This window comes from Solea solea, chromosome 10 (assembly GCF_958295425.1).
Source record: "Solea solea chromosome 10, fSolSol10.1, whole genome shotgun sequence".
NCBI classification, from domain to species: domain Eukaryota; kingdom Metazoa; phylum Chordata; class Actinopteri; order Pleuronectiformes; family Soleidae; genus Solea; species Solea solea.
Genome location: NC_081143.1, coordinates 22,323,601 through 22,343,836, shown reverse-complemented (window position 1 = coordinate 22,343,836; position 20,236 = coordinate 22,323,601). Strand labels below are relative to the sequence as shown.

The window sequence follows — 20,236 nt, the reverse complement described above, 5'->3', positions numbered from 1 at the left end:
AACTCCAACTAGGGCTGAGTGATATGGCTATAAAATAATATCTTTTATATTTGAGGCTAATGTTTCTCTGAGCTGTTTGTGATTCTCACAGGACACAGTGACTGTGAATACACTGTAACCATGGCAAAATTCTCCAACATAAAAGAAAATAGAACTAAAAGTTTTTTTTTTATTTGTGTTTGAAACAATGAAATTGCAAGATTCAAAAGGTCATAATAAGTATAATGTGTCATTAAAACCCAACAAAAGATGCCATTTTAAAAATGTGTGAGGACAGATGAACAACCATCCCTGAATCAAATATAACAGTCTACAAGAAATTAGCCTGAACTGCAAAATGTGCATCATAGTGCTGAGGTTGGATGCAGTTAGGGTGTCAAATCAAAAAATCAAATAGCCAACAGACTAAAGACACACATAAACATAATATACATAACCCTCATAAGACACACCACATTGATTGTGAACCAGGACTCTCAGGAGCTCAAGCTGAGGAAAAACAAAACTTTAAACCCAATAAAAGACTAGAGGTTTGATTCACTTAGATCATGGGTCTCCAACAAGTAGCTTGTGAGCTTCCAGTCCCTTTCCAAGTAGCTTGCCAAAGGTTTAAATAATTGAACATAAACCTGCTTACATTTTTATCCAATCCCTTCTTCAAGATCATTCAGTTTGTTTTGGTTGAAATAAGTTATGAGAATAATATTAAAAACCATGACTTGCTCTCGTCCATTTTCATTTTGTCAAAGTAGCTCTCAGAAGAAAAAAGTTTGGAGACCCCTGACTTAGACCCAATTAACTACATAACGAATGTTTAACTTGCATAGCCTTATGTCTCACATTGTAAACAAAAGACATTGTATAATGAATGAATGAAAATGCTGTCTCTAATAGAACCTTTCAGAGAAAAACCAAATACTCTTTATGTGAAAACCAAAAGGATTGTGTGTGAACTAATATAATGTATGTTACGGTTGTTGTTTTTTTTCGTTAACTATAATAACCTTGGCATAAACTAAGGTGCTGATGATGACATTTAAAAACACTGAAACTCGCCACAGTGTTGAGAGCGGAATAGTTTGACACACAGTGTCACAGAGTCAGAGCAGAGTCACTCACCCACAGAGTCAGGGTGGGGTCGGGATGAGGAGGGCGGAGTCTGGCTCCGACTCTGAGGTGACGCTCCTTTTACTCACTTTTGTTCACATCGGACTGTCTCTGCCAGCAGCAGCAGCGGACTGGAGTTGAGAGAAAGAGAGAGACGCCGAAAACCTCCCCGTCCCCAAGGAAAAAAAACAACATTACGCAGGGATATTTTTAAAACGCTTGTGCTTTTCGACAGGTAAGATTCACTCTACATCTGTTTTTTTGTTTTTTTACTTTCTCCGACTGTCTTTAAACGCCTCCAAGTGTCTTTGTGTCAGTGGCACACTGTTGTTTTTCTTTCCGTCTTCACTGCGTGTAAGGGTTTATGTCCCGCTTTATGTTTTGCGTGGCTACTTATTTATTTGTTTAAATATTCATATTTTACATACTTAGGTGTCAATCCAGTCGTTATGTGTGTGTGTGTTTGGATTTCATTTCCGCATGCCTCTTAACTGGCCGTTGCCGCCGCTGCTGCTGCGCTGCTGCTGCGTCGAGAAGTTTCTTTCACCAAAATAGTCCGTTTTTATCACCTAAAACAGCCGAAAAGCTCTTCGTGTCAAGTCGCAGCAACGGGTGGCCCCAATATCGATCATTATCTCTGACGTCACATTTGTCAATTGTGTCGATTAAGTTTGTAAGCGCGTGCACGCTTGAGTGTGCTCGTGCGAGGGAAGCAGGTGAAGCGAGAAAGAGGCTGTTCGCGTCAGTTTGAGTCGAGATCGTTAACATCTCTCGAGATTACAGATCTCTCGAGATTACAGACTTTAAAATGTTTTTGTTTTTTTTAATGCTTTATAGAAGTATGTGAAATACAGAATTTAAAAAAAGCATTCCCACAAATGAATCAAATGAGTCTGAATTGTATATATATCAATGTAATATCAAATTTGGTTTGTATAATGGATAAATTTATCAAATAGAATTGTGAATTAGCCTTTCTTTCAACATCAGTGAAACAATACATCTCTCCATAACATCGAGAACATGCGGTAAATATGATCAACGATAAATCACGAGTTTACTCCAAAGTTTACTTTTTTCTAAACTGGCAGGACCAAAGCAAATGTACCAGCATTTCTTGAGCTTCTCCACAAAACGTACAGCTTACATCAATGTCTATTTTTAAGTTTTTGCACATAGTGATTCGCTGGATAGATTCTGTGCAACATTTTTTTGACTTTGTTAGTCAAGAGAAACATCAAAACACTTTCCCAACGCAAATTTTCACTAAAGGCAGACCAGAAGGTGTACTTATAATGTTGTGTAGAAAAAGCTGACATTTTGCCTTATTTTTATTCTATACCTGGAATGAGAAACAGGTTTTTCCCAACAGCTGTTGCAGTTGCATCTAACAATATTGGACGCCATTATTACAACTAACTTACCCATAACACACGCAAAATGTGCACGCGCATAAGTAGAAGACTAATTGATTTGGTAAAATATGCCGCAAAATGAATCACATACTTTAAAATAGAGGAACACAAATGAATCAGCTGACGACTTTTTAATAATTAGCAGAGCCTGGTTGTTATTTAATTCATTGTCCAATTATTTATGTATATAATTATATAATTCAATTTGATTTCTAAAATTCAGCAGCAGCCATACCAGTCATCAATCACTTTCATGCACATCTGTAACATATGACACTGAATGATGAATCACAGCCCGTAAATTTTGTTGGGGGTTGCCGTTGCTCGCGTCCACGCCCCTCCACCGCTCATGCCAGCAGTGATGTCTCCAGGTGTTGTTGAACCTTCCATGATGTCATTACCTGTGCAAATGCTCTGGCTCTCACAGGAGAGTCAACACGAGGGAACAAATATCTTTCACTTGGTTTCACGAGTGAATGCACAGAGATCAGCAACCAGTTGAAATTTTGTGGGGGTTTTGTTGGTTGCTTTTAATGATGTTGTTGACTGTCCTTCACCACCAACTCTAATATGTGTAATTAGAGTCAACTTGGACTAGGGAACAACAGAAGCACATAAACAACAGAAGCATAATCGCTCACTCTTTATGCATCAGTGCTATGTTTTCAGGTGCATAATTTGATGGATTAATGCGTGATATAAGCTCAAGCTTAATATATCGGCTCTGAAATCATACACTTGTGGTTTTGGGAAGTTACAGAATCACCAAACAAGGTCTGTGTCAGCCGACTGGTTTGTAGACCAGTGCAAGCGTCCAGCTGAGCTTGGTGAATGTGTGTCAGGTTGAACACGACTGGGTGCCAATACTTTGTGCCAGACAGGCTTCACTGAGCTTGACCCCTGTCACCACATCATGCATCAGCAGACAGCACCCTGGCTGGGTGGAAAGCTGCTCCCATCTGGCCTCGGGGAAGAGGGTGAACGAGTGGTGGGACGACGGAGGGATGGGGGTGACTTACTGTAGATTTCGCGGCTACAGCTGTGGCAGCACGGTGATAATCCCCCCCCCCCCTCCTGCTTAATTCCCTGATACTGTCCTACATTAGCAGAGCAAGAGTCCAGGAGATCCTTCAGTTTATAAATAGGACTACACTTTCCAAAGGGGATTAGTGTATTTCATATACCGTAACCTCTTTGTGTAGCGGGGAGATTTTTCTTTTTCCATGGATTCACACTCTTACCTCGTCTCTGTCTCTGTCCAGTGGTGAATGACTGAGTACTTTCCAGCAGCTCGGTTACAACCACTCAGCACACATGTCGTGTGACCTACTCTGAGTTTGCGTATCACCATTCTCCTGTGTTTTGGTGTTCCCATGGAGAACGGGACGCTCAGAGATAATGTTTCCTGTACTGGACGGCATGGGGTCTTTGTGGTTCAGGTTGAAGTGAAGGTGGTGTTACAGCATCGATATGTCCACTGGAGTCATAGTAACTTCCTGGGGTTTAAGAGGAAATCTTCACCAGGCAACACTGGTGGTCAAGACAAAGCCGATTTCAACCCTGCTGCTTCTCAGACGCCTAGTGTTTGATTCCTTATCTCCTTTGACCAGTTGCTATTATTTGATCATGTAAAATTTAAATTTAAAAAGAGAGATTATTTTCATTATAGATTAATCTGTCTAATCTGAAATCATCACTTTCTTTATCAAAACACGTATAGTATCACTGAGACAGGTGGAAATTTAGAGGTATATTCATTAATGAAGATGTATGTAATATAGAGTTTTCAAGGACTTGTTTGGTTATATGTGAATAAAAATGTGATATAGTGCCTATATATGTACTGAGATCAGTAGTCCTGATTACCTAAGAATTGCCTTTTTATGTTTCAAAAACAAATTATTTTATTTATGCCTGCCTGAAAATGTTCATGTTTGATGTTCAACTATCAAAATAGCTGGTGATTACCTTAGTTGTTGGGTTACCAAAACATTAATCTGGTTATTGTAACACAAGTAAACTAAACACTACATATCCCTTGAAGGTGTTAATTTAATCCACCATTTGGTTCTCTTTTGTTAAAGATTAATCTCGTAATTAAACAAACACCCAGTCATTCACACGGTTTCTGCTGCTGTCATTGACAAACCATAAAGCCAGAGGCCTCCAGCAGAGCACTGTGGTAAAGTGCTGAGCAAGTGAAGCTGGCATTGCCCAGCTGAACACAGCCCATGACAGTCAGGGAAATTAATTATTTACTTTCATCAGTTCTCCCGGTTGCATCCAACGAGGGCAAGAAAATGTCCCTCTCTCGCGTTTGCTTCCTTTGCACTTTTAAAAGCTGCATGAAAGTCTGCCAGGTTGGTCATTTCAAGTCAGCTCGTATCGCATCAGTCTAACGGCCTGCTGGAAAAAGCTGAATGTGACTGTTTTCCTCATGAATACATTACCACGGATAACTTTTTCATCACCCTCAATGTATTCAAACAGTGCTGGCATGAAGTGTGTTCCAGCTCTGACTCAAAAGAGAATATTTTCACAGTTGGATGATTTGGCTGAGCTGTAGTTCTCCACACAGTGACTCTGATGAGTCCTGTGGTGTCTGTTTTTCTCCTCCTCCTCCTCCTCTGTCCCTTAATTACACATATATGAGAGATTGGGGAAAGTGAGGACAGTTAGGGTGTGGCTGAAACTGGAAGTAAATCAGTGGGAAAGCGCGACAAAACTTGACATCAACTTCTCTCATAGAAGTTCATTTTGCATTTCGTCACTGTTTCAGTGAAAATGCCATAACTCGGTTTGTTTTTTTGGTCGTTTTCTTTGTTTTGGTTTCTTGCTGTCAGGGGTTCAGGGACTTATGCAACAACTGGGCCTTTGACTATTTAGCAAAACAGCGCCGAAACCGCAGGGGTGTTTTAGACCAGAGACTGGGTCATGAGGACCCATAAAAGTTTGTGGGAGAACCTTTTTTGTCTTGCCATATACATTTTTTCTAACCTTTTTTACTATATTTAAGTGCATATGTTTTAAAGATAATGCATACAATTAAGTTGTGATTAATTTATCAAACATATGTCTTGGAAATGTCTAGTTTACATATACTCATAAGCATATTATGTGTAATAAAAATGACAGTAAAAATTTAAGAAAAATGATTGCATACACAGATTTGCTGTTTTACTAGGCTGTGATAGTGGTCTTTAAAGGCTTGGTTCCCATATACATTTTAATTTTACAAAAGCAACATAACTTGAATGTAGCTGTCACTTAGTTTTATTGGTTTGTATTATTAACTTTTTAGTGATTTGTATACTGAAGTACAAACTTGAGTTCATTTTTTATTCTTCAGGGTTTCTTCTTTTTTTTTTACATTTGCCCTGCTCTCCAAAACACCCTCCTCCTGCTCCCTCATGCTTCTAATCCCCCTGAAATATTTATCATCTGTCACATCAGCTCAGTGTTCAGCCACACACCGATGCGTAGCAGTAGCAGTTCAAAGCAAGGGAGTAAGAAAAAGAAAGAGAAACTCCTGTTCAGGCCTTTAAATAGGGCTTTAGATGCAGTGTTGGCCACCAAATTTGGCCAGTGAACATGCAGAGCCATATTGATGTGCTTCAGCCGTTTTGGTGGCATCCAGTGTGGGGGACACTTGAGACCCAGTTTTCTTTTCACTCTGACAAGTCAGCGGGACAATGTGGCTACTCTTTTCCTTGCTACCCCAAACAAAGTAACACAGAAGCTCTCTGTGCTGTCTGTATCACAGACTTGGTTCATCCTCTTCCTTCCTACCATCTCCTAAACAACATGGAAGGGGGGGCACATCCCAATTACTGTAGGTCCAGAGACAAATATCACAGCCCTAAAAGCATTCCTTATGTCTCAGACACCATGTGACTGGATATGAAATGCTCCATTTCAGGATTACATTTTTGAAAAAAGTCTAAACACTCTTAATAATCCATTGTTCAGATTTGGAAGAAGGTCTTTGGATGTCGTATTGTGTTCCTCCCACAATATCTCATGCACGATGGGCTGTTGTGTGAACTTTGTTGTTGTGTGCTTTTATTGCTATATGGCGTACACTCCTTTCCACTTCTTTATCAGCTTTGTGTAACCTGATCCCGCTCCTTACTCAGCCACCTCCTCCGAGACGGCTCACATTTCCTTTGATTCACGGCAAGATCCCACAGGGAGTAAGCAGCGATGCACCAGTTTACAGCCACCACGCTGCATCCACTGGCCTAATTCAACTCACATAAGTAGCTACAGTAAATCAGGGGGCCATTATCCATTCTGCTCCTTATTTTATTCATTTGCCGTGGATGATTGTGTCGTTGGGAATATTTCCAGACGAGATAAGGAAAGGGGAGCTTGCTGTGCTGCATCTGCCACGTTAAGACAAACTGAGTTTGTGTGTTGCACAAGTGCACGCCAGCGTTATCTCGTTGCCTGTTCTTTCTCTGTGGGCTTTTGGCTTGGCCATGTTGCTATGGTCTGGAGTTTATCAACTGCCTGTTACAGTAAATTGACAAATGCTCCCTATTTTCTCTCTCTCCCTCTGTGAGTGAGAAATTCTTCTTCTTGCTTCTGTCTTGTCCCAGTCCACACAGAGTCTGTCACCTTTGTTTCGTGTATACAGCATGTAGAGTCATTGTGAAAGCACAGATTCTCCTGGTAAACTTCCCCTCTCTGACCACACGGCACAGCAGTGTCTGCGAGTCGAATAATATTGACCACCACTTCCTGTCGGCCACCACAATAAATCCATTAGCTGTGCACCACTTCACATCCTCTCTTATTGATTTATAACAAACGACTATCCAGTTAGCCACTGCTGCCTACATTAGATTGCTATAACAGCTATTGTAGGACAAGCGGGGGGGGGGGGGGGGGGGGGTTTCCTTGTGAACCAGAAAGGTCAGTATGGGTGTTGAGCTATATCCCAGTGCGACGGCTGAATCCCAACTCTAAGGGATTGTAATGCGATGTAGGCAGTCTCATCTGGAGGCTCAGCTGCCTGCGCTAGTCATTTACTCACTGTGTGAGTGCAGGAGGGTGTTGAGTTAAACCCATCTGGGAAATAGTTTATAGTAAGAGGAGGATGAGTTGGAAGACAGGGGAAACATACTGGATGCGACAGGGTGTGTGAATGTGTGTGGGCCTGAAGTACAAATCCAGTATGTCTAATAGCTCGTGTGTGTGTCTGGGCAGATGGTGCTGGGAGCTTTTTACAGATGTGTAGTAACGTAATCTGCTTTATTTGCATGTCAACCTAAACATGACACAAGAAGCCTGTTGGATCATGACAGGTCGCCAGACGAGGCCACATCTCCACAACAAATCTCCAATGCTCTGATAACCATGATAATAATTAATCAAAAGGAACGTCCTCCTCATTTGATTTCTTGACAAGTTGTAGATTTACAAGCTAGCCGTTTCCAGCCTAACTAAGATAACACAACTGGCTGCTGCCTGTAGCCTAATAGCTACCATACGGACATGAGAGTGACATTAATTTTATCATCGAGCGCTTGGCAAGAAGATGAAAATAATATAGTTCAAACAATTTCTTTAATGTCATTACCAAATTTCTAAGATTAATCATCTTAGGCAGGAGTTAATTGTGGGACTAACAGCAAAAAGCTGGAAATGTGTTGTTTACACCACTTTCTGCCAAACAGGCATGTGATGAAATAACAAATCACTCCAAACACGGCAATGTATGTTAGGGGCCACTCTGGAATACGAGTTTATCTGCAGCCCCCAGGGCCTCTTCCCTGACCTGATTCATTCCTGCTGTTATACAAAGAAGAGCTTAGGCCAACAAAGTCCAAATCTGCTTTCATAACAATACTTAAAACTAAAAATGTAAACTGCATAACTTGTTAATTATTGGGAAGATGTCCTTCAGAGAATAAAATTTCAGATGTACTGTTGAGCCCCTTAAGCTATTAGGTGTTTTCGGCCTCACCCAGTTCAACTACAACCACACAATCTGCCGCCACGCCCTTATTGAGAGCCTGTCACTGCTGCTAGGGAGACACTCCCTGTCTGACATGCCTGTGAAGGGGGGGGGGGGTGATAGTCAATCTGTATTCATGACTGAGAAGAGTGTTACTCATCCATTGTCAGTGCGAGTGCGTCAGTCATTTACTTTTAGAAGAGTTTAGTGTTGAAAGACTAAAACAAGGCACGACATGTTACGGTCAGACACAGGACAGATTGAATATATTATGTCCGTGTGGAATGTCACACTGGCGTTTCAGCGTCAGGCGCTGAACAGGATTTATCTCTGCTTTTCTGATGCAACTCACACACTGGCAGCTTTCACTGACATGCATTCCTGCTTTTACTGAGCAGGGCTTTTTTCCTATTTTCTCTCGACTGAAGTCATCCACAGAGGCTGTTGCTTAACAAAATAGTGGGAGGCAACGAGTCTGAGATATGCGTCTTCCTGGGAAATGGTGTTGCATCTCTGTTACTAGTGTGTGGGGGGATAAAGGAGTGGTGGTAATGACCGCGATAGAGCAAGGTACAGTGAGAGTGAAAGGATGCATCACTCATTAACTGTAAGGGAGCAAAGTCCAGTGAGAGAAGTACACAGACGGCAGCTATTGGTCAGAATTGAACAAAGCAGGAAGGATCAGCAGGCAGGGAGTTCAGCCTCAATACTCTGTTTTACTGTCGCCATAAAACCGAAATGTTTTTTTCTTTTATCTTTAGCATGAATTACTTTTTTTTTTGCATCAACCCCAAATACTGTGTGGGTGAGGTGGGGGGGGAAAGGAAATTATTAGAAAACCCAAGAGGAAACTCCATTTACCCATAAATAAGTGAGCATAGCTTCAGACATCAGATGATCAGCAGATAAAACCCCCACAGTACAGTGCCTTAGCCGAGTTTCGGTTACCTAGGCGATCTGTGGGGTGTGTTGCAGTATTGCAACAGTTGGCTCAATCCACTGCCTCACCCAGGAAAACAAAGACTACTCAAACAGTGTCCCTGATTTACAGACAACAGCCAATTTCTGAGTGGACTTTGTGTGCACTGAGCACAGTTAACCGTGTTTTATCTGGGTATTTACAAGTGGATCGAGAAATGTTTTACTTCATGTTTAACATTGCTGCTTGAAGACAGAATTAAAAGTCTGGGGTGAGTTTAGCTTTTACTTTTCTCTTCTCATAAATGTTTGTTGTCATATGACCTGAAAGCTGGCTGTCACTTTCAATGAGCAAGACCTCACACTTGTCTTTAAAAAAAAAGGCCACACCTTAATTTAGAAAGCTACTGGAGCCGGTGGCATTGTTTGGTTGCATGTGAGCAAGCGTAGTTTCTGTGGCTCCATGAGTCAGTGCATTATCTGTAAGGCAACATGTAGCTGCAAGCACAGACAGTCCTCCAAGGCTTGGTCCTGCAGGATCTCATGCCAGACTGAATCCAGCTGAAACTCACTGAACTGCTGCTGCTCCTGCTGCTGCTCCTGCTGAAGGTAAAAGCAAGAAAAGGGCAGTTTACAAGAACAGCTGGTTCAGGGGGAGTGCACTGTGTGTAGAATACATGCATATATTAAGTACACAACTCGTACAAACCCAGAAAATGTTTTCTAGCACATCAAAAAAGGGAGGAAAAAAAAGCTATTGATACACAGACTAATGAGGAATATTTAGTGCACACACACATTGTTGTCAGTCTCGTCTTTATACAAATTATAAGGGAAGTGAAAGCACCCTGCTGGAGCTACAGCGATGTGCACACACACACACACACACTAAATGCCTGAGGGAGAAAAAGTGGGCTGGGCAGAGCTGAGGGAATGAAACACAAAACGACACATCCTTCTGCAAAGCCAGAGGGCAAAAAGAAAATGGGAGGGTTGCTTTTACAAAATACATCACGAACAACCAAGCATAGTTAAAGACAGAGAGAGACAACGCAGTTCACCTTTCACAAAGTGCTTCCCTCCAAAAACGGACTGAACAACTCTGTGATTAAAACACTCCTCACACTGTGGGACTGAGTCAGATGAACTTGTTCTGGGAAGTTAATGTGAGCACAGATGAAGATAGTAATTTAAGTGTTTGCAGATGATGTTGTGCCAACATAGAAGCTTGACATCCTGGATTTAAGCCCCAACTTGTTTTACTAGTAGTTTAAGAAAGAAAAAGAAAAAAAAAAAAACTAAATCACACACACTCATTTATTACCAGCTGTCGCAGGAAAAAAATACAGCAAGGATCCAAAATATTTTTCTGTTATTAGTCATTTGAAGCCTTGTGTTTGTTGGTTGCCGTGTTTGTGTGTGTGTGTGTGTACTTCCAGTGTATCTGCAGTGCCTGTGAACCAGTGAACGCCCACTGAACGCACCCTTGTAACGAGTTCTGCAAAAGTTACAGTCGAACATCTGAAAACATTTGTAACAAGCACAGTGAATGCATTGTAATAATCAGTCACATGTTGCATACAGAGGCAGGAAGCTATAACTAAACCATTTTCTTTGCATTTGAAGATATATATGTGAGGATAATTAGCGTTAAGATGGCTTTAGGTTTTCAATATAGAGAAAGGATCCCTGTGCACAGAGGAAATGTGATCAATTGTCTTGTTCTGGCAGGGAAATTGTGAAAAAACATTCCATTTGCTGTCTTTGTGAGGATGTGTAGTGTGAACAGTTTTACTTGTCGTTGGAGGGAGTGAACAAACTTGCACCGACAGGTATGGTGGTGGTTGCACAGCCTGAAGCACAGTTAGAGTAAAACTACTCGGGATACTTCAGAATGTCAGTTTGCTACAAGTCTATTTAAGGAGGCGCAATATCTGAAACTATGAGAGCAAATATTTAAGTCGACTTCCAGGCTTTTCATGAATGCATGCACACCAACTTTCTCACCGCTGTCAAAACCTGACAGGCAAGTTTCTCATTGCCATGCGTCAGCAGCACACACTGCTCCCACAGCAGTATGGGTGGAGGCTTGAGGTGAAAGGTCAACCTGGACTGACGAGCATTCCTGACTTGAAGCTGTCTCTCCTCTCACTTTGCCTGCTCCTGCTGCTAACACCACCGCTGCTGCTGTTACTGCTGCTGCTCTGTGTTGTCGATTTAAGGTCAGGAAGTGCACGATGTGTCGTGCTACATCAAAAATGACAGTGGTGTTAGAAAGATAAACACGTAACATTGATAGAAATGTTGATGATTTTTAGCACCGTCACGCACTGAAGAAATGTTCGAAATCCTGACTTAAAATGTGTTTTGTTTGTGTTTTTTGTAGGTTTGCTCCATCGTTATTGTGAGAACAGGAGGCAGAGATGGCGATGCGCAGTAAGTCACTCAAGCTGTATTTTTTCCATATTCGATATATCATTGTCCATCAGGGTATGTTTTCATGTTTCTCTGTCTGTTTGTTAGCGGCATAACTCCGTAAAGGATGGGTTTTTATTTTCTGGGGATGTACAGTAGGTTGTTGCTAAAAGTTTTAGATTTTGGTGGATCTGGATTCAGGAGCGCGTTGACACTGAAACGTTCGTCTGAGTGGATTTTCTGCTTTTAATAACGTGGAGTGTATTTGTGCTGTTCTGTGTCATGGTTCACTTTTGTTAAGGTCAATCTTCTACAGCCGTTTTAGAGGAAACTGTTAAACGATTTGGTCATGACCTTTCCAACTTCTAACTATTGTGCTGATGTATTTATACTGAGGTCACTTCCTCAAACTATAACTGAAGGTTGATCACTGAAGTGATATTTATGTGGCTCGCAAGAGAAACGTTTGGCGATTTAAGATACAACCAATGTTTTCTTAACACCAATTCATACATGACTGTAGTCCAACAACTCTTAACATCCCACATTTCTGTCTGTGCTTGTTAGTGAGTGAGGTTGATAATGGCATGGTGAAGGTGGCAGAGTGGCAGGAGACCATGTATGGTTTGGACTCGGGTATCCAGTCTGGAGCCACTACGGTCAGAGATGACGACGGCGATTACACCACCACCAAGCACTACACCATGACCACCACTGTCAGCGGTGGACAGCCTGGTAAGACTTTTAAACAAGCGACATTTGGCAAACATATTAACGCTTTGGTCATACTTGTTATGTAATCTGTGTTGTCATGGCCGTGTCACTTCTTCATTAGACTTGGACGGCCAGTTTGCTTTGACCAGAGCCCAGCGTCTGCGGGCTGCCATGTTCCCAGAGACACTGGAAGAAGGCACTACCATCTTGTCCACTCAGACGGACCCAAGCCAGATGACAAATGTCCAGCGCCTGGCCGAGCCTTCCCAGATGCTCAAGACCGCCATCATCCATCTGATCAACTATCAGGACGACGCTGAGCTGGCCACGCGCGCCGTTCCTGAACTCACCAAACTGCTCAACGATGAAGACCAGGTGATGAACCGGAGAACGCCTGAACTCATACTTTGCCAAGTTTAAATTGAGCAAAACTTCAGTTCTGTTGCTCTATACAGATAAATATAGTTCTAATTAGTATTAATGTAATAATTCAATTTTGTGAAACTGAGAGTTAGATTATATACAACCATCAGTTAGCTTAGCACAAAGACTGGAAACAGAATGAAATGGCTAACCTGGCTTTGTCCAGATATAAGAAAGTTTCCTACATGCACATCTAAAGAAATGATTTGTGTAATGTGTCTAAAATCTACAAGAGTTGTGTGCAGAGCTCTTTTTTGAGCAGGCATGGTGGCAAAAAGAGCCCACTTAAACGTTATATTTGCCATACAGGCATACAGTATATCCACCTATTAATCCAACTGCAAGACAGAAAATAAACTTGGAAGTGTCCCTTTACTCAACAACATGTATCACTCTCTCTAATACCTTTTCTCCGTCATCTCTCCCTCAGGTGGTGGTTAGCAAGGCGGCGATGATCGTGAACCAGCTCACACGCAAAGAGGCGTCGCGCCGCGCGCTAATGCAGTCTCCTCAGATGGTGGCAGCAGTGGTGCGGGCCATGCAGAACACCAGTGACATGGAGACAGCGCGAGCCACAGCCAGCATCCTCCACAACCTCTCCCACCAGAGAGAGGGTCTGCTCTCCATCTTCAAGTGTGGAGGCATCCCCGCTCTAGTCCGCATGCTCAGGTGCTGCTGCACAAAAACATTGTTTGCCTTCCTCACCAGCAATAACAAACAAACAAATAAAACAAAAGGATAAAAGGAGTTTAAATCCCACCTTTTCTCTTCAAAAACACATTATTCTTCCATCTACTGTCAGTTTATTATTAGGCACATTCTTGAGTGGGTGCTTACTGGCATTCTGGGAAATGTCGGAAGTGAAGTAAAAAACTAGGGGAAGTGTCCTTTAATGTTGAGCAATATGATGTGGTATATGGTTTTGGAGCACTCTTTTAACACATCAGTTTCCCTCCCTTCAGTTCTCCCATAGAGTCTGTGCTCTTCTATGCCATCACCACACTCCACAACCTGCTACTGCACCAGGAGGGAGCCAAGATGGCTGTGCGCCTGGCCGACGGCCTGCAGAGAATGGTCCCCCTGCTGAAGAAGAGCAACCCCAAGTTCCTGGCCATCACCACAGACTGTCTGCAGCTGCTGTCCTACGGCAACCAGGAGAGCAAGGTGTGTGTTGCTTGTGCTGGTTCATTTGATATAATTACAGGAATTCAAATGAATGACTGTTGAAGTTTTTATTTTGTCTTGGGTGTGGCGTGAGAACAGAATGGTTCAGGTGGTGGCACAGAGAGGGAATGGGTGTGGTTGAGTGATGAGTGAGTGGTGTTAATCTGCCTGGACAGCACCTGGTGGGGAGTGGGGCTTTTGTACAAGTTCAATCTTTGTTTGAAGACACATTCACATGTCCCCTCTGCCTCACAGCTGATCATCCTCGCCAACGCGGGTCCCGAGGGTCTCGTTCACATCATGAGAAACTACAGCTATGAGAAACTGCTGTGGACCACAAGCCGTGTGCTCAAAGTCCTCTCTGTGTGTCCCAGCAACAAGCCTGCCATTGTAGAGGCTGGTAAGTAATATGTTGTCTGTGTCAGCACACACCTGTGTGCACAAGGCTGTCATACAGGTGTGTCCGCTTTTCTTACCTGAGCTATGGCTGGGGGGTGTTTTGTCAACCACATTGCTGCATGACAGCAGAAATTTATGAGATGTTGCTGAGGGCTGCGTTCCTCTCTGCTGTGCAGGTGGGATGCAGGCTCTGGGCAAACACCTCTCAGGCTCCAGCCAGCGTCTGCAGCAGAACTGCCTGTGGACCCTCAGGAACCTGTCTGATGCTGCAACCAAGCAGGTTTGTGTCCTCAATCACTCCTTGTCCTTTCACACAAAGAACAGTAACACTTTACATTACAGTGCAATAACAATATAGTAATTGTATGGTAAAATAACATTATGGTACTACTATGGCATTTCTAGAATTACCACCAAGTAATATCTTGCTTAAACATACAGGGAGTTTGAATTTGAATGGTAATATCATTTAATTTACCAAGCTATTATCTGGATATTTCCATGGAAATATTATGGTGTTATTACCTAAAGAACGTACCAACATCTCACCCCTCCTGTTTCCAGGAGGGAATGGACAGCCTGCTGCAGGTGCTGGTCGGCCTGCTCAGTTCAGATGACATCAACATGCTCACCTGTGCCACCGGCATCCTGTCCAACCTCACGTGCAACAATTCCCACAATAAAACCCTGGTCACCCAGAGCAACGGCGTAGAGGCACTGATCCACGCCATACTGCGTGCCGGCGAGAAGGAGGACGTGACCGAACCTGCCGTCTGCGCTCTGCGCCACCTGACTTCACGCCACCAGCAGGCTGAGGTGGCACAGAACGGCGTGAGGAATCACTATGGCATCCCCGCCATCGTCAAGCTGCTCAACCAGCCCTACTACTGGCCTGTCATTAAGGTAGGTAGAGAGGGAGAGCGGAGTTCACACTGTGTAGACAAACTGAGACGGTTTGTGGCGGTGACAGAAAGATGGTTGAAAGGAGAGATTGGGATTGCACGTGGTTTTGGATCATTATCAACCAAATGTGCTGCTATTTCCATTAAGGACAGAGGGGAAAACAGATTTGAGCCACTTCATTAAAGGCTCACCTACTACAATCGACACCTGCTTAAGAATATGTCTGTTGCCTTTTATCACACTTGGACAACCTTTCCGGTTAAAAACTGAAGTTTGTAAACTCTCTGCAAGTCGTTAGAGAATATCAGTGGTTTTACATCATAGCACACATGACTTTTAATCCACTGTTGCCCTCATCAATCATTTGAAACATGTTAACTTTTGGTCAGATTTACCCAAGTGACACAGACGTATCAAATGAAGCAGCAGTAGACCAGCTGCTCCTCTGTCCCTGCAAGTGTCCCACATGCACATTTGTTCAGTGGACTTTGGCTTACAAACGTAAGTTTCTAGCAGAGAAAGATAATGCAGACCTAAGCAGGTGCAGTTTTTATGAGTTTATATTAGCGTAAGTGTCTTTGCTTTCTGCTAGCAGCCATGTTATCAGAAATAGTAAGTGTCTGGATCCCAGTCTGCCTCATGGGAAACAGTGCACTCTGCAACTCACTTGGCTAAGTCAGTGGTTGATAATGTGTCAAAACCTCATAAAAACATACTTTTAAAAAAAGGCTAAATTATCCATTTAACAGATGGACTCGTTCCAAAAGTGATCACAGTCTTTAGGTTAAGCTGTTTGCTGACCAGTAACGAGCAGCATCATGATCACACCTTCTCCTCTCCTCCCTGCCTGAAGGCGGCGGTCGGCCTGATCCGTAACCTGGCCCTGTGCCCAGAGAACCAGGCTCCTCTCAGGGACGCAGGAGCGATCCCACGTCTCATCACCCTGCTGTCCAAAGCCCACCAGGATGCCCAGAAACACGGCTCATCTGCCCAGCAGACATACCAGGTACATGGGGGGGGTATTAGTGTCAAAAGATGCTCATCATTGCTCCGTTTGATTTCTGTTCCTTTGATTAACATGATTTCTTTACTTGTTTGTTGTCAGGATGGAGTGAGGATGGAGGAGATTGTGGAGGGCTGCACAGGAGCACTGCACATCCTGGCCAGAGATCCTGTCAGCAGAGCAGACATCGCCAACATGCAGACCATTCCTCTGTTTGTGCAGGTGAGACACTTTGTTGTTTTTTTGACAATTAGCAATCATGTGTGTGTGGGAGTTTTTTTTTTTAATTTAAAAATCCTCTTTTTTTCCCCCTCTCTCTCCAGCTGCTCTACTCTCCAGTGGACAACGTGAAGCGTGTGGCGGCGGGCGTCCTGTGCGAGCTGGCGCTGGACAAACCATCAGCCGAGGCCATCGACAGTGAGGGAGCGTCCGCTCCTCTGATGGAGCTGCTGCACTCCAACAACGAGGGCATTGGTAGGACACTGGCATATTGCACTGTGATTGGCTTACTGTAATGCAGCCTGCATCTATGACTAAATGCTGCATTTAGTCATAGATGACTCACATGCTGTACTTACTGTACGTGCAGGTCCTTGCTTGAGACATAACTGTGCACTTTTACTCCACAGTGCTTCAGAATGACTTTTTGTCACAGGTTTAATGATGAATTGTACATTATTTTGCATAATTAGTGTCACACATTTGTTCTAAATGGAATTAATGCTGTTTATTTGCAGCTAATAATGGTAAGACTCCCGGGACTGTACCATAAATATGAAGCCAACCATGAAAACAGTTCAATTAGTATAAAAAACTTTAAGCTTTAAGCTTGTTGCCCTCGGGCTGTCTGACAGGTCACTGTGAGAGAAGCACAGGTTTAAATAATCAAATGAAGGAGAGCCAAGTTTCATTTATCCTCCTCTTCAGTTTCTGGGAGGGCAATGATGACTCACTGACCTGACTAACATTGTTCATGTTCTCAGTAACACCTGCGCTCTTCTTATTAACTCATGTCAAAATCTCCACTGTGACAAAGGCTTATATCATCATATTGAGCAAACTTACTTACTTCATAAATACTCCCATCCTCTGGGAGACACAATGACCTTTTTTCCAGAATGACTCTGTTTAGAGTCATCTGGCTTTAGATATGACAGTTATTAACAATCACACTAACGCACGACTTAAATCATACAGCACTGATATTGTCCCCATCCTTTCTCCTCAGCTACTTACGCTGCTGCCGTGCTCTTCCGCATCTCCGAGGACAAGAACACCGACTACAAGAAGCGAGTGTCCGTGGAGCTCACACACTCACTGTTCAAACACGACCCCACTGCCTGGGAGATGGTGCGTGTCGCTGTCTGAGCATTAAAGTAGATTTATAGAAATGTCTTTATGTAATTAAAGCAATTAGAAATTGTCCATTTCATAACCTAAGGACTATAAATAAGCTTTATATGGAGAGAGAGAGAAAGAGATTGACCTGTGTTGTCCTTTGACCTGTCTGCAGGCCCACAACAGCATCCCCATGGATACACACTATCAAGAAGGTGAGTAACTATGGCTGAAATGTGCACACACAGCACATTCCTCAGCACTCTGTCACTCTGGCACAGGGAGTGACTGTAATTGCTCTAAAGGCCACTTAGAGCTGCTGTCTCACTCAAACCACACAGTCTTTGCATGCATTGATTTTCACTGGTCTTCTTCTTTAACTTGAATGTCTCTTTTTTAAATCAGTCATAAACTTGGCGTCATAAACCTCTCTATATTTTCATCATTGCTAAGAAATAAGGATGACCATTTCAAACAAAAAACGTCCTCATGTGTTTCTGTTGCAGATATGGACCCTGGTTACCAAGGCTTCCCAGTCGGAGCAGGATATGCAGGTGAAATGGCCATGGATGGCATGGAGGGAAACATGATGCACGAGGATTACTCTGGCAGCCTGGCCTATGAGAGGCAACCATACCCTTATTAAAGGTCAGTGCGTGCTCATACACAGTGTCTGTACTTTAGGCTGTCAGGTTATAAATCACAGGCCTTGAAATTAAAACTATTTGTTTCTGATCTTACGTTTTCCTCAAGAAAAGGTTATGTAAGGTTATCTAAGATGTCATGTGTTACACTTCTGCGTTTATCTGAGTATCTAAAAACTATCAAAACAAATGAAACGAAAAATGAAAAAACTGATAATTTGATTTTCAAATATAAAAAACGCATAATGCATAACGTTTTTTTGTCCAATTTCCGAGATTGTGCTCAAATGAAAATGAAAAAAATAACCACCAGTTTTGATTTATCCATTTAACGCTTTTTTACTTAAATTGGTCAAAATGTTTCTAAATCAGTATTTATATTCATGGTAAGGGACCGTTTTCTTTTCACCTTCTAATTACTTCATCTGCTTTACCTGTCTCTGCTGTTGTGAAGTGATCGAGGAGGCTTTACACACATTTTTCTTTGAATTTAATGAGCCAGCAGAACATGCAACGACATGCACAGCGCTCACACACAAGCACACACGCCTCTGTGTTACCGTAATGCACATGGCAAAGGTGCAACTATGTTTGTACACTACCATAGATGACAGTTACAAAGTGAGGAAGGAAATATTAGGTACTATGAGTTAGCCAGTGTGTAGTGTTTTGAGTGTTTGTAGATTTTTATTTTCTCATCGTGTCTTTTTCTTCTTCTTACAGATGGAGAGACAAAAGGAGGAGTTGATGAGGAGTGGGACATAATAAGACAAAGAAGACGAGAATATAGGCATCAGTAGAGATTATTGCCTCTGCTCTCAGCCTGATGTAATATATGCAATTATCTCTGAGTGCCGGACTCATAATCTTAACAGGGCTCAACTCGACTTTGTTCTCTAGCCTAATTTTGCTGATTATTATAATAATGACAATGGCAACGCTTGTAGGTTTCTGTTAGGAAAACCTTCTACGAGTGTGTGGCATGTGAGTGACGTGTGACTGTGTGTGTGTGCGTGTGCGTGCTTGTGCTTGTGCTTCTGGGTGGGTATTCTATGCCAAAGAGATTTTATTTTGTGATGATAATCTTGTAGCTTCCCGTTTTTTTAAGAAAAAGAAACAAAAAAAAGACAATAATAGTTGAAAACACTGCCAGGAGGTGGCTTGACGTGCACAGTGCCCCCTGCTCACCGCTCTGTCTTTCCTTCTTTCCTTCTTTCCTTCTCTCCTTAATGACTTTGTAACAGACACTGCTGATAGACACTATACTCTGTCCACTTTCTCCCTGCTGTGACCCCGAGAGTCGGTGAAAAGCCGCTTCTCACGGACTTGTTTGAACAAAAGAGGAAGTGTGGAGAGAGCAGTGAAGGGCTGCCCCTCCTCCACCACCTCAACACCCCACCACCCCCACCCCCCCACACACACTCGTAACGTCATCGGCCGACACGTGGACGTAAACAAGAGGGTTGTTTGTGTTTTTGTTTTATTTTTTTAATGAATTTGTTTCTCATCTTTTAAAAGTTATTTACTGGGCAAAGGTTCAGGTAATCTGACATGACCAGAAGATTAACAGAAAGATGGATTAGAAACAGAACCTGTAGAGACGAGTTTGTGTGACGATGATCATTTGCAGAACAGCCGCGTGGGTGATGCGATTTTTACGTATTTGTGTTTAACAGGCTGACTAATAACGTTAGTCAACGCATAGGATAATGTAATGTTGGGGACGGCCCTACAGCTAGAGGAGACTACTGACAGGGAAATTTGTCTTTCTACTTAATGAGAGTTTTTACTGAAATTTTGTTTAATAAAAATAAAGGATATATTAAACATA

The 20,236-nt window shown here is 42.6% G+C and overlaps 1 protein-coding gene across 2 annotated transcripts; it reads left to right on the top strand.

Moving 5' to 3' along the window:
* The first annotated feature begins 1,187 nt into the window (after positions 1-1,187).
* Positions 1,188-20,236, top strand: jupa (junction plakoglobin a). Of its 2 annotated transcripts, none has more exons than XM_058640566.1 (16): positions 1,188-1,342; positions 11,789-11,838; positions 12,385-12,552; positions 12,653-12,906; positions 13,385-13,623; positions 13,917-14,118; positions 14,374-14,518; positions 14,694-14,797; positions 15,082-15,420; positions 16,274-16,426; positions 16,526-16,645; positions 16,747-16,897; positions 17,652-17,773; positions 17,937-17,976; positions 18,268-18,409; positions 19,129-20,236. In XM_058640566.1, the coding sequence occupies exons 2-15, from the start codon at positions 11,826-11,828 to the stop codon at positions 18,405-18,407; spliced, it is 2,190 nt and encodes a 729-aa protein (XP_058496549.1). In that variant the 5' UTR covers positions 1,188-1,342; positions 11,789-11,825; the 3' UTR covers positions 18,408-18,409; positions 19,129-20,236. The 2 variants fall into 2 exon arrangements, with proteins under 2 accessions (XP_058496549.1, XP_058496550.1); XM_058640567.1 differs by lacking the exon at positions 1,188-1,342 and adding an exon at positions 11,602-11,624.